This window comes from Heterodontus francisci, chromosome 48, assembly GCF_036365525.1.
Source record: "Heterodontus francisci isolate sHetFra1 chromosome 48, sHetFra1.hap1, whole genome shotgun sequence".
Lineage (NCBI taxonomy): Eukaryota > Metazoa > Chordata > Chondrichthyes > Heterodontiformes > Heterodontidae > Heterodontus > Heterodontus francisci.
In genome coordinates this window covers 4,960,454-4,974,237 of record NC_090418.1, presented here as the reverse complement: position 1 = coordinate 4,974,237, position 13,784 = coordinate 4,960,454, and the positions used below count along the sequence as shown (strand labels likewise).

Here is a 13,784-nt window from a genome sequence, read left to right as displayed (position 1 = left end):
ACCCACTTTTTTTCAGGTTTGTGCTTGTGGCTGTTCAGTTTTCAGTCCATTAGCACCCCATCTGTACTAATGCTTTGTCTTTCAACACACCATTAACATATTGTTTGCCTTTGTTCCATGACCTTCTGGTCGGTTATTCTCTGTGACCTTGTCCTATCGACACCTTCTCCTTTGTTATCTCTTGCCCCACCCCCGCTTTACTTGCGTTAAACCTTTCACATTTCTAATATCTGCTAGTTCTGAAGGGTCACTGACCTGAAACGTTAACTCTGTTTCTCTCTCCACAGATGCTGCCAGACCTGCTGAGTATTTCCAACATCTCTTGTTTTTATTAAAGTTCATCCCGGTGTCCTGGTCATATTTATCCTTCAACCAACATTATTAAAATTCTCAAATGCAACAGTGTGATTTAAACTAATTTTCTGTGGATTACCAGTCCAGTAAACAACCACTGCACTACAGCACCCTGATATAATTACAAAGTCAAGAAATGCTGGAACCACTCAGCAGGTCTGGCAGCATCTGTGAAAAGAGAAGCAGAGTTAACGTTTCGGGTCAGTGACCCTTCTTTACCCTTCCGAAGAAGGGTCACTGACCCGAAACGTTAACTCTGCTTCTCTTTTCACAGATGCTGCCAGACCTGCTGAGTGGTTCCAGCATTTCTTGTTTTTATTTCAGATTTCCAGCATCCGCAGTATTTTGCTTTTATAATTACAAAGTCGGTGACTCTGTTTAACATCTCATCTGAAAGACAGCACCACTGACAGTGCAGTGCTCCCTCAGTACTGGAACTGGGAGTGCCAGCCTGGATTGTCTCTGGATTCTTGAACCCATGACCTTCTGACCGGTGAGAGTATTATACAGTGAGTCACAGTTGACACCATAAATTGAAAGTACCTTTAAGTGTCTGGTTTCAGAACAACTGGGGAAGAATGGGAATTATCTTGGCAATTTAATTCAGGATTGGTTGGTGGGGTCACCCACAGCTAGCAACAGACAACAGTAGTATTCCTCCTGCCTGCTTTTGTAGCACACCCCCCCCACCCCACCCCCGGTCCCAACTTCTGGCATAGAGAGGAAGAGGTAGCTGACTCACAGAATGCAATGTTGTATAGGCGCAAGTATTTGAGCATGCTGTGGATCTCAGCCAAGTCCGATCCCATCTTTGTCCGATACCCGCACAGGAGTCGCAGTGGTTAGGAGCAGGTATCCCAGCTGAGGTCAATAGTGGAGAGCGCCACCACCCTCTCCTCCAGTAATGTTGTGCAAAGTGCAGCAGAGGTTGACCATCTGCCTGATTTTGTTGCAGATATTTAATATTTGTGATGACTGTGTGCACACTGATCGTAACAAACTGTGTCATCGTCCTAAACGTCTCCCTGAGGACACCGAACACCCACAAAATGTCTGAAAAGATCAAACACGTAAGGAATTCTGCAATCATATGAATGGGGTTTTTTCATATATTTCTCTAAGTAGTAATTTTTGTGCACATTTTACTTTTAAGCATTAATCTTCTTCATCCTTACAAGGGGCTGGTGTCCAACCCTCGGCACTGGTTCACACACGCAGTCACCTACAAAGGAGACCGCTCCACGTTCTAATTCTGTGATTTGGCCACTTCTGATGAAAGGTCACTGACCTGAAACGTTAACTCTGCTTCTCTCTCCATAGATGCTGCCAGACCTGCTGAGTTTTTCCAGCACTTTCTGTTTTTATTTCAGATTTCCAGCATCCGCAGTGTTTTGCTTTTATTCTGAGAAGATTCCAGGTTGGATCCCATAGTCGTTGGAGCTGCGGACAGAGTAGCAGTGCATTAATTTATATCATTGGATTGGAGAGCGGGGTGGGGTGGGAAATATCGGCAAGGTTCTCATTCCTGATCACTAACCAGTGATTCCATGGTGCAAAATGTGTTTGAGCACATGGTGAGGTCAGGATTGTGTGCAGCTGTCAAAACATTCATTTGTCCAGGCTCTCGCAAGAGGATGGGTAATTGAACAAGCGTATTGGAGTATAGTCGGTGCCCTTGGAACAGTACCCCAGTGAAAGTGAAATTGAGGGGGGAAGGGGGAAGAAAGAAGATGATTAAGGCTGGCTGAGAGCCTGAAGGCTTTTGGCTGCACTGACACATTCTATGGGGAGCTGCTTATGGTTCTCAGGTGGACCTCACTGAATTGCAGGTTTTACTTGCAGGTGTTCCTGGAGCTCCTGCCTCAGTATCTGGGCATGCACTTGGAGTCTTCTGAGGATTCCTGGGACATGCCCCAACCAAGGCGCAGGAGTTCTTTCGGAATTATGATAAAAGCAGAGGAATATATTCTCAAAAAACCGCGGAGCGAACTGATGTTTGAAAGACAGCGAGACAGACACGGGCTAAAGAGAGTGAACAAGATGACTGCAGGTAAGATTCTGATGCTGGGTGGTGAGCCCTTAGTTTTTAGATCCTCAGGATTACAAGTTCCACAGGCCAATCCCTAATACTGGGTGATGTCAGGAAGCATTTCTTCACACAAAAGGTAATGGAAATCTGGAACTCTCTCCCCCCCCAAAAGCTGTTGAGAATCAAAACAGTGATTGATATATTTTTGTTCAGCAAGGGGATTAAGGACTACGTAATCAAGGTGGGCTGATGGAGTTAAGGAACAGATCAGCCATAATCTAACTGAATGACAGAAAACAGGCTCCTCATGTTTCCATGAAACTAGATAGCCGTTAACAAAACTGCCCACTAATAAATAAAGCAATGGTGATATTAGATCATTGTTAGTGATCTCCTGTCCAAGGCCAGAGTCTTGAGCAGTGTCTAGTTTGGATGGTCCAATATAAGTCTATGGTCATAATACCCTAAGTGATGAGCTCCTGATTCTGGTCATGTCACCCTAGACAGTTGCTGATGAGAACTATAAGTGTTCTATTACAACTTTGTAAGTCTTATAATTTCAATATGGACTTTTGGTTATTGGCATGGCTATCGCAGCCTCCAAATACAATCCTTTGCTTTCTTGAGTAGAAGAAACTTGGCCGAAACCAAGCTCTGGGCCACATGCCTCCAGTTACATAGAACAGCAACTCTTCCCAGAGACACAGGTGAAGGAGAGATGCTGGAAATGGCCTCTTGGTCATATAATGGATACCTCTGTACTGCAAAGGGCAATGACCACTCTTTTCCATGCGTTGCATGAACGATGGAAGAGAATGACAAAGTTGTAGTGGCAGAACAAGCTCAAGGGGCTAAACAAATTAACTGCTTTTGCTTCTATGTTCATATGGGATGTGGGGGTGGTGGTTGAAGGGAAATCTGTTTCATTATATATGTTTTAAGAGTGATGTCACAGCTGGGAAAAATAATTGAGGAGAAAATGGGTCAAGATACCTACAACTTACATTTAGCGCCTATAACGTGGTAAAACATGCCGAGGCGCTTCACAGGAAAAAACTAACACCGAGCCAAAGAAAAAGATATAAGGACAGAAGATCAAAAGCTTGGTTGAAGAGTTAAGTTTTAAGGAGAAGAAAGAGGTAGAGAGGCAAAGAGATTCAGGGAGGGAATTCCAGAGCTTAGGGCCTCGGCAGCTGAAGGGACAGCCGCCAATGGTGGGGTGAAGGAAGTGGGGTTGTACAAGAAGCCAGAATTGGAGGAACGCAGAGTACTCAGAGGACTGTAGGGCTGGAGGAGTTACAGAGATAGGGAGGGGCAAGGTCATGGCGGGATTTGAACACAAAGGCAAGAATTTCAAAATCATGGTGTTGGTGGATTGGGAGCTAATATAGTTTAGTAAGCAAAGGGGATGATGGTGAACGCGACTTGGTGCAAGTTAGTATACAGCAGTAGGCCTAATGTTAGGGTGGCCACTGGTGGAGGCCAGCAATACTGGTCACAGACTCTAGCCCCCAGCCTGCCAAACCCCGCACATGTGCACACGCAAAAATGGCTATGTGCTTAAGGCCTGCAAATATAATTAATTAAAATGAGAACAGAGCCAGGTTTGCTGAAATCAGGCCTGACCGGTACAAAACCAGATGAATCGCCACCCTACCTAGTAAATACACATTCAGTTATGAAGTTGAGTTGACAGTGGGGAGGTGGGTTTAGCGTTGCATCATGATGAAGCATCAATGCATTCTGCCTCCTGCAATTCCCAATGTGCATTTTTCCCAGTCTGAACTATGTTACTATATTAAAGTTTCATAGCCAGTAAGACATGGCTAGTATTGTTAGAGGCCACCTGACTCCCCCTAGTGCACTCCAGAGCGAGATCATAATTGACCAAAAGAAAGGAGCTATTATCAGATAATTACATTTGGTATGAAACTGGATTTCAAACTTCTCATTTCTGGGACCCCCTGCAAATATTGACACACTCCCATGGACTCCCTGTCGATATCGCTACACTCCCAGGGACCCCATGCAATTAGTGACACACTGCTGGGGCCCCCCTGCAAATACTGATACACTCCACAGAGACCTCCTGGAAATATTGACACAGTCCCAGGGGCCTCTTGAATGTATCAACACCTTTGTGGGGAACCCCAGAAAATATCGACACACTCCTGAAAATACTGACACACCCTTGGAGATTCTCTGTCCAATTCCCCTAAGACAGTGTCGGCTAATTAAAGGAAAGACGTGATGTTATTGCATAAAATAAATTCCATTTGTACGGAGAAAGGGAACAAACAACAGTGCAGTGATCTAATGAGTAGAGAGAATGTTTTTGTCCTTGGGGACACACCGGGATTCCTTATGTTCAAGATATCTCAGCTTGGAAACTTCTAAAATGCAAGCCAAGCTAATTCAGCTAAAATGGTCCATCCATTCTTTAAAACAAACCATGTATTATAATTTGCAATCTAATGTCTAGGGAGAGGTGAAGGATTACAGGGAAAACTGCCAAAATGAGAGAACTTTAGGAAATTTCTCCTTGTTCTCAAACATAATCAAGATATCAATCTGTTAGCAGTTTTACGTCAATTGCTGCACATGGCTGTCAGTAAATATTGTTTGAATCATTGTTATTAGGAGCTGTCCCAATAGCTCAATGATGCAGTATTAAGTTATACTAATTACAAAGGTTCAACTGCTGGTCTGTGTGGAGTTAGTTATTGGTGTCAGTTGTGGCTCAGTGTTTCTCTTGCTTCTGAGTAAGGAGGTTGGAGGTTCAAGCCCCATTCCAGAAACTTAAAGACAAAATCTATGCTAACACACCCATTGCAGTGCTGATGGAGTGCTACACTGTTGGAGGTACCGCCTTTCAGATGAAATGTTAAACTGAAGCCCCTCTGCCCACGCCAGTGGGTCAAAAACATCCCAGGGGACTATTTTGAAGATAAGCAGGCAAGTTCTGCTCAGTATAGATCTATCCCTCAACCGATATTACCAAAACCGATGATCTGGTCATTATCACATTTCTGTTTGAGGACGTTTGCTGTGCACGAATTGGCTGCTGCGTTTCCTACATTACACCAGTGACCACACTTCAAAAAGTACTTCATTGGTTGTAATGTCAGAGGAATGTATTATAATTGACCAAAGCAAGCCCAAAGGGAGAGAAAATTTCAGACATAGCTTATGGCCCTGCAGGGTGTATGAGAGTGAGAGCAAGAGCATGAATACAAGTGTCTACACATCAGGGTGAGAGTGAGATCTGGTTCAACTAGGATGTCCTTTCCTCTCCTCTTCCCACTAACACCCCGCCCCCACCCTCGCTCCGCCACCAGCTCCAACTCTGCTCGCCTCTGCAGCTCCTCCAACCTTGACTGAATAGCCTGTTGAGCCTCATGGCTCTAGGTTGAAGAGTGTCCACTTGTGCAAGTCGTTGACCCAGAGTTTGCTGGAGTGGGGCATTTCTTAGCATGCCCTGTTAGTTAGACTTCGTTCCTCAACCTTCAGCTCAGAAATATGTGCCACAAATTGCTGAAAGCGTGAGGTGATAATTCTCAGCAAATTGCTGGATCATTATCACCGCTGCAGCATAGTAAGGGGAGGAGGTTAGAATAAGATGAAAAAAATGTGATTTTGAATCTGCAATTTTGAATCAATAATGATCGTTGTATTTCTGAATCATTCAGGGACAGACATTGATATTGGAACAACGGTTGATCTGTACAGAAACCTGGCTCACTTCGCCCCAGAGATAAAAACCTGTGTTGATGCCTGCAACTTTATTGCCAAAAGCACTAAAGAACAGAATGATTTTGGTTCTGTGAGTATATGCAGGCTGTAAATGGGTTACAAGATTGTAATTGTAGGTTCAAGTCCCACTTTGGAAAAGTGAGCACAAAATCTAGGCTGACGCTCCCAGTGCAGTTACTTAGGGATGCTGCACTGTTGGATGTGCTGTCTTTCAGCTGAGGTGTTAAACTGAGGCATCGCCTGCCCTCTTAAATTCCCTCCCTAAACCTCTCCACTGCTCTACTGCTTTGACTAGTGGGATACTGCAAGGATCAGTGCTTGGGCCCCAGCTAGTCACAATCTATAACACTGATTTGGATGTGGGGACCAAATGTAATATTTCCAAGTTTGCTGATGACACAAAACTAGGTGGGAAAGTGAACCGTGAGGAGGATACAAAGAAGCTTGAAGGGGATTTAGACAGGGTAACTGAGTGAGCAAGAACAGGGCAGATGAAATGTAATGAAGAAAAATCTGCAGTTATCCACTTTGGTAGAAAAACCAGAAATACAGAGTATTTCTTAAATAGTAAGAGATTGGGAAGTGTTGACGTCCAAAGGGACCTGGGTGTCCTTGTTCATAGAAATATAGAAAATAGGAGCAGGAACAGGCCATTTGGTCCTTCGAGCCTGCTCCGCCATTCATTATGATCATGGCTGATCATCCAACTCAGTAGCCTGTTCTGGTTTCCGCCCCATACCCTTTGATCCCTTTAGACCCAAGAGCTATATCTAACTGCTTTTTGAAAACATTCAATGTTTTGGCCTCAACTGCTTTCTATGGTATCAAATTCCACAGGCTTACCACTCTCTGGGTGAAGAAATTTCTCCTTATCTCAGTCCGGAAAGGTTTACCCCGTATACTTAGATTATGATCCCTGGTTCTGGACTCCCCCACCATCAGGAACATCCTTCCTGCATCTACCCTGTCAAGTCCTGTTAGAATTTTATAGGTTTCTAGGAGATCCTCCCTCACTCTTCTGAACTCCAGCGAATATAATCCTAACGGACTCAATCTCTCCTCATATGTCAGTCCCGCCAACCCAGGAATCAGTCTGGTAAACCTTCACTGCACTCACTCGGAAGCAAGAACATCCTTCCTCAGATAAGGAGACCAAAACTGCACACAATATTCCAGGTATGGCCTCACCTAGGCCCTGTATAATTGCAGCAAGACATCCCTGCTTCTGTACTCTAATCCTCTCGCTAGGAAGGCCAACATACCATTTGCCTTTTTTACCGCTTGTTGCACCTGCATGCTTAGCTTCAGTGACTGGTGTACGAGAACACCCAGGTCTCGCTGCATATTCCCCTCTCTGTTTATAGCCGTTCAGATAATAATCTGCCTTCCTGTTATTGCTACCAAAGTGGATAACTTCACATTTATCCACATTATACTGCATCTGCCATGCATTAGCCCACTCACTCAACTTGTCCAAATCACCCTGAAGCCTCTCTGCATCCTCTTCACAACTCACCCGCCCACCCAGTTTTGTGTCATCTGCAAATTTGGAGATATTACATTTAGTTCCCTCATCAAAATCATTAATGTATATTGTGAATAGCTGGGGTCCTAGCACCGATCCCTACGGTACCCCACTAGTCACTGCCTGCCATTCGGAAAAAGACCCATTTATCCCTACTCTTTGTTTCCTGTCCGCCAACCAATTTTCTATCCATCGCAATCCACTACCCCCAATCCCATACACTTTAATTTTACATGCTAGTCTCTGATGTGGGACTTTGTCGAAAGCCTTCTTAAAGTCCAAATAAACCACATCACTGGCTCCCCCTCATCAACTCTACTACTTACATCCTTGAAAAATTCTAGTAGATTTGTCAAGCATGATTTCCCTTTCATAAATCCATGCTGACTCTCTCCGATTCTACCACTGTTCTCCAAGTGCTCTGCGCGAAAATCTTTGATAATGGACTCTAGAATTTTCCCCACTACTGACATCAGGCTGACTAGTCTATAATTCCCTGCTTTCTCTCTACCTCCCTTTTTAAATAGTGGGGTTACATTAGCTACCCTCCAATCTGTAGGAACTGTTCCAGAGTCTATAGAATATTGGAAGATGACCACCAATGCATCCACTATTTCTAGGGCCACTTCCTTAAGTACTCTGGGATGCATAACATCAGGCCCTGGAGACCTATCGGCCTTCAATCCCATTAATTTCCCCAATACCATTTCTCTACTAATATTGATTTCTTTCAGTTCCTCTCTCTCACTAAGCCCCGTGTTCCCCAACATTTCTGGTATGGTATTTGTGTCCTCCTTTGTGAAGGCAGAACCAAAGTGTGCATTTAGTTGGTCAGCCATTTCTTTATTCCCCATAATAAATTCCCCTGTTCATAAGTCACTGAAAGCTAATTACAGGTGCAGCAAGCAATTAGGAAGCCAAATGGTATTTAGGCCTTTATTGCAAGAGGATTTGAGTACAGGAGCAAAGAAGGCTTTCTGCAATTATATAGAGCCTTGGTGAGACTGCACCTGGAGCATTGTGTGCAGTTTTTGTCTCCTTACCTACGGAAGGATATACTTGCCATAGAGGGAGTGCAACAAAGGTTCACCAAATTAATTCCTGGGATGGTGGGATTGTGTTACGAGGAGAGATTGCAGAGACTGGGCCTATATTCGCTAGAGTTTAGAAGAATGAGAGGTGATCTTATTGAAGCACACAATATTCTTACAGGGCTCGACAGGGTAGATGCAGGCAGGATCTTTCCCCTTCTGTGTGGGGGGTCTAGAACCAGGGGACACAGTCTCAAAATAAGAGGTAGGCCATTTAGGACAGAGATAAGGAGGAATTTCTTCACTCAGAAGGTGGTGAATCTTTGGAGTTTTCTACTCCAGAGGGCTGTGGAGGCTCAATCATTGAGTATATTCAAGACAGAGATCGATAGATTTCTAGATATTAAAGATGTTAAGGGATATGGGGATAATGTGGGAAAATTGTGTGGAGGTAGAAGGTCAGCCATGATCTAGTTGAATAGTGGAGCAGACTTGAGGGGCTGAATGGCCTACTCCTGCTCCTATCTCCTATGTTCCTTTTGTGATGGAAACCTTTCTTCTTTCTTTGGCCTCCTTGTCTCAGTTCCTCTCTCACCACCTGGCGGTGGTCAGTGGTTTGTGGAGCAGCGCCTGGAGTGGCTATAAAGGCCAATTCTAGAGTGACAGACTCTTCCACAGGCGCTGCAGGTAAAATTGGTTGTCGGGGCTGTTCCACAGTTGGCTCTCCCCTTTTTTCCTGCCAACTGCTAAGTCTCTTCAACCCGCCATTCTTTAGCCCCGCCTTTATGGCTGTCCGCCAGCTCTGGCGATCACTGGCAACTGATTCCCACGACGTGATCAATGTCACTGGACTTCATGTCACGTTTGCAGACGTCTTTAAAGCGGAGACATGGACAGCCGGTGGGTCTGATACCAGTGATGAGCTCACTGTACAATGTGTCCTTGGGGATCCTGCCATCTTCCATGTGGCTCACATGGCCAAGCCATCTCAAGCGCCAGTGGCTCAGTAGGGTGTATATGCTGGGGATGTTAGCTGCCTCGAGGACTTCTGCGTTGGAGATAAGGTTCTGCCACCTGATGCCAAGGATTCTCCGGAGATAGCGAAGATGGAATGAATTGAGACGTCGCTCTTGGCTGACATACGTTGTCCAGGCCTCGCTGCCGTCAAGCAAGGTACTGAGGACACAGGCTTGATACACTTTTGTGTTCCGTGTCATTGCGCCATTTTCCCACACTCTCTTGGCCAGTCTGGACATAGCAGCGGACGCCTTTCCCATGCGCTTGTTGATTTCTGCAACGAGAGACAGGTTACTGGTGATAGTTGAGCCTACGTAGGTGAACTCTCGAACCACTTCCAGAGCGTGGTCACTGATATTGATGGATGGAGCATTTCTGACGTCCTGTCCCATGATGTTCGTTTTCTTGAGGCTGATGGTTAGGCCAAATTTGTTGCAGGCAGCCGCAATATTGTCGATGAGTCTCTGCAGAAACTCTTCTGTGTGGGATGTTAATGCAGCATCGTCAGCAAAGAGGAGTTCCCTGATGAGGACCTTCCGTACTTTGGTTTTCGCTCTTAGACGGGCAAGGTTGAACAACCTGCCCCCTGATCTTGTGTGGAGGAAAATTCCTTCTTTTGAATACTTGAACGCATGTGAGAGCAGCAGGGAGAAGAAGCTCCCAAACAGTGTAGATGCGAGAACACAGCGCTGTTTCACACCACTCAGGATAGGAAAGGGGTCTGATGAGGCACCACTATGCTGAATTGTGCCTTTCATATTGTCATGGAATGAGGTGATGATACTTAGTAGCTTTGGTGGACATCCGATCTTTGCTAGTAGTTTGAAGAGACCACATCTGCTGATGAGGTCAAAGGCTTTGGTGAGATCTATGAAAGCAATGTAGAGGGGCATCTGTTGTTCGCGGCATTTCTCCTGTAGCTGGCGAAGGGAGAACAGCATGTCAATGGTGGATCTCTCTGCTCGAAAGCCACACTGTGCCTCAGGGTAGACACGCTCAGCCAGCTTCTGGAGCCTGTTTGAAACGACTCGAGTGAAGACTTTCCCCACTATGCTGAGCAGGGAGATTCCACGGTAGTTGTTGCAGTCACCGCAGTCACCTTGTTCTTATAGAGGGTGATGATATTGGCATCGCGCATGTCCTGTGGTACTGCTCCCTCATCCCAGCACAGGCAAAGCAGTTCATGGAGTGCTGAGAGTATAGCAGGCTTGACACTCTTAATTATTGCAGGGGTAATGCCATCCTTCCCAGGGGCTTTTCCACTGGCTGGAGAATCATTGGCATCACTGAGTTCCGATTTTGTTGGCTGTTCGTCCAGTTCATCCATGACTGGCAGAGACTGGGCTGCATTGAGGGCAGTCTCAGTGACATTTTCCCTGGAGTACAGTTGTAGGTAGTGCTCCACCCAGCGGTCCATTTGCTTGCATTGGTCAATGATCGTGTCCCCTGATTTAGACTTGAGGGGGGTGATCTTCCTGACAAACACCTGCCAAAATGAGTCATCTTAATTTTGTTATATGGAACTTTATTTTTGAACTGTTACTGGGCTTGAAATAACTTGTTTAAAAAGACCACAACAGTGGCTGAAAACATGGCTGCACATTTGCATTCTAAAAGACAGTTGCGTGAAGAAGACAATGGGAGCATGCCCAGATTCAGTTAGCCGGATGAATTTTTGTCAATGGTGATGATCAAGAGAAATTGAGAGTCATTGAGCCAGCATTCCACCGCCGCACTGAGAGTGTCATATAAGCTTGGGGGAATCCACAAACCTTGCAGGAGAGGCTGTTCCAAACATGACTAACCTGCTGGCCAACCTGTTTTTTTATAAAATTGTGCCTGACACAGCAAGTGAACTTCAAGAAGAGAGCACCTCTCTCTCACCCATGGAAGTAACTCAAGCCTCAAGACAGAAGACCAGTGAAACAAGTTTGAAAGTGTGCACTGGGCCCCAACGAGAACTGTAAGACTTAACTTCACCAAAGACTTTACATCCAATTCAGAACCAGTAACTAAATTTCATCTACTGCTTCAAACCTTTCCCCTTTGATTTCTTCTCCTTTCCTGTCTCTATTTGCGTGTGTCTTTATCGTGTATGCATGCTAGCATGGTCACGTCGTGTATTTTTAGTAGTTTTAACTCAATTAGAGAGCAGTGAGCAAGGATTCATTGAGGGGAAGCTAAAAACACGTTGTTTTAAAAAATACTACCCTATTACGGCTAAATCAGGAAAAAGCTGAGAGGGGAGCCCTAGAACCCTGCCTCACCTGTTCGTAACACCATGTTCTTTCTCCTCCTTTAAGATGCTTATGATGCATCTCTTTGACCAAGCTTTGACCTGTCCTAATATCTCCTTAAGTGGCTCGGTGTCAAATTGTGACTAATAAAGCTCCTGTCAAGCACCCTGGGACGTCTCACTACTTTAAAGGTGCTATATAAATACAAGGTATTGTTGCTGTTGCACTTCAATCCTGATGTGAATTTCCACATGATAGTTTGATATCTCAATGTGGTTTGATCTCAAAACCTACACGTACTTGCAGATCTGACATTGCTAACACTAAGTGAGGATGTGCTGTCTTATAAGGTCAAAAAGGACTTGCATTTATATAGTGCCTTTCACAACCCACAGATGTCCCAAAGCACTTCACCACCAATACTCCTGAAGTATAGTTTTTTTTTATTCGTTTCATGGGATGTGGGTGTCGCTGGCCAGGCCAACATTTATTGCCCATCCTTAATTGCCCATGAGAAGGTCATTGGTGAGCTGCCTTCTTGAACCGCCGCAGTCACTCTTGTGATGTAGAAGGACAGGAACATTATGCTACATAATGTAGAATTCTGCTGCTAAAGTTTCTGTTTAAGGCTACAATGTCTAATTGATGTTAAGTAAACACTGGGTGAATTCACAAACAGGTCAATAAAGGAGCTACAGACTTTGTGGAATCAGCATTTTCAGTTCATGAAGAGTTTATCTGTAGATCCTAAATGACTATATTTGTTGTACTATTCCACCTAACCCTGCTTAAAGTGTGACAGCAATCTGCATTAGATACTAATTGATGTCTGAAGTGTGAGGGACAACCTCAGTGTATCAGATAGGAAATGTGTGTATGAGAATACTTTTCATATAACTAGATCAATGTTTCGTGGGCTTGCATAAACAGCTGGGTTCAGCTTAACTGAATCCCCTAGCACTGATGAATTTACAATCACAATGTTTGTTCGGTTCTTTCAGGAGAATGAAAACTGGATTCTAATTGGAAAAGTTATAGACAAGGCTTGCTTCTGGATCGCACTCCTCCTCTTTACGATTGGTACTGTGACAATCTTCCTCACAGGGCACTTCAACCAAGCACCAGAATTCCCCTTCGCAGGAGACCCCAGGAAATATGCACCAGATTAATGTGCATCGCACTTCAAGCTCATTTCCTTCCTAATTCTAATTGGGAACCTGAAACATTTTTGATCTCTTGGTGTTTAATTTTTAATCCTTTAAAATAAATCAATTAATCCTACATCTGTTAAGCAGCAGTACACCCCAGAGATGAGCATCAGAAAGAGATTTCCCACCCCTTCCTCCAAGGGGAGGATCTTTGCTGATCTTGTTCTCTCCCTCCTTGATCACCTTTAAACATGTGGATCCTTAAATCATTTTGCACCACCCTTTAAAAAGGAGAAATCTTGCTTCCTCAGCACACTTCTTAAAAATAAAATCATTGAATAGTTACTTTACATTTGTTCACTTGTGTTGAGCATTTTAATCCTGAGTTAGTCATGGGTGAGAAAGCAGAGACCAGGTGCTTACAGTTCCATTGCCAAATCAAGTGTATTTGTTCATCCATTAACTTGGGACTCTTACAGCTGATCCATATGGCAAGTGTTGTCATTAGGCATAGCTAGTGTAACGGTACCAATCAGATCAGTATCTTACTTTCGGACAATGCGTTTTACTGTGCAATTTGCAAAGGTTACTTCCCACCACTACCACCACCTGTACTTTGCCCCTTTGAAGAAACATAAGTAGAGGGCTAGTAAATAGATTTCAATAATATAAACTGTTTCCACTGGTAGG

General features: G+C 44.5%; 1 protein-coding gene across 1 annotated transcript in view; it reads left to right on the top strand.

Moving 5' to 3' along the window:
* chrne (cholinergic receptor, nicotinic, epsilon) overlaps positions 1-13,428 on the top strand; it is a 39,668-nt gene extending 26,240 nt beyond the window's left edge. The window contains exons 9-12 of the mRNA XM_068023971.1: positions 1,310-1,424; positions 2,197-2,404; positions 6,073-6,206; positions 12,948-13,428. Of these exons, the coding sequence (XP_067880072.1) occupies positions 1,310-1,424; positions 2,197-2,404; positions 6,073-6,206; positions 12,948-13,115 (625 nt within the window). The 3' untranslated portion in view covers positions 13,116-13,428. The remainder of the gene's footprint in view (positions 1-1,309; positions 1,425-2,196; positions 2,405-6,072; positions 6,207-12,947) is intronic.
* The last annotated feature ends 356 nt before the right edge of the window (positions 13,429-13,784 follow it).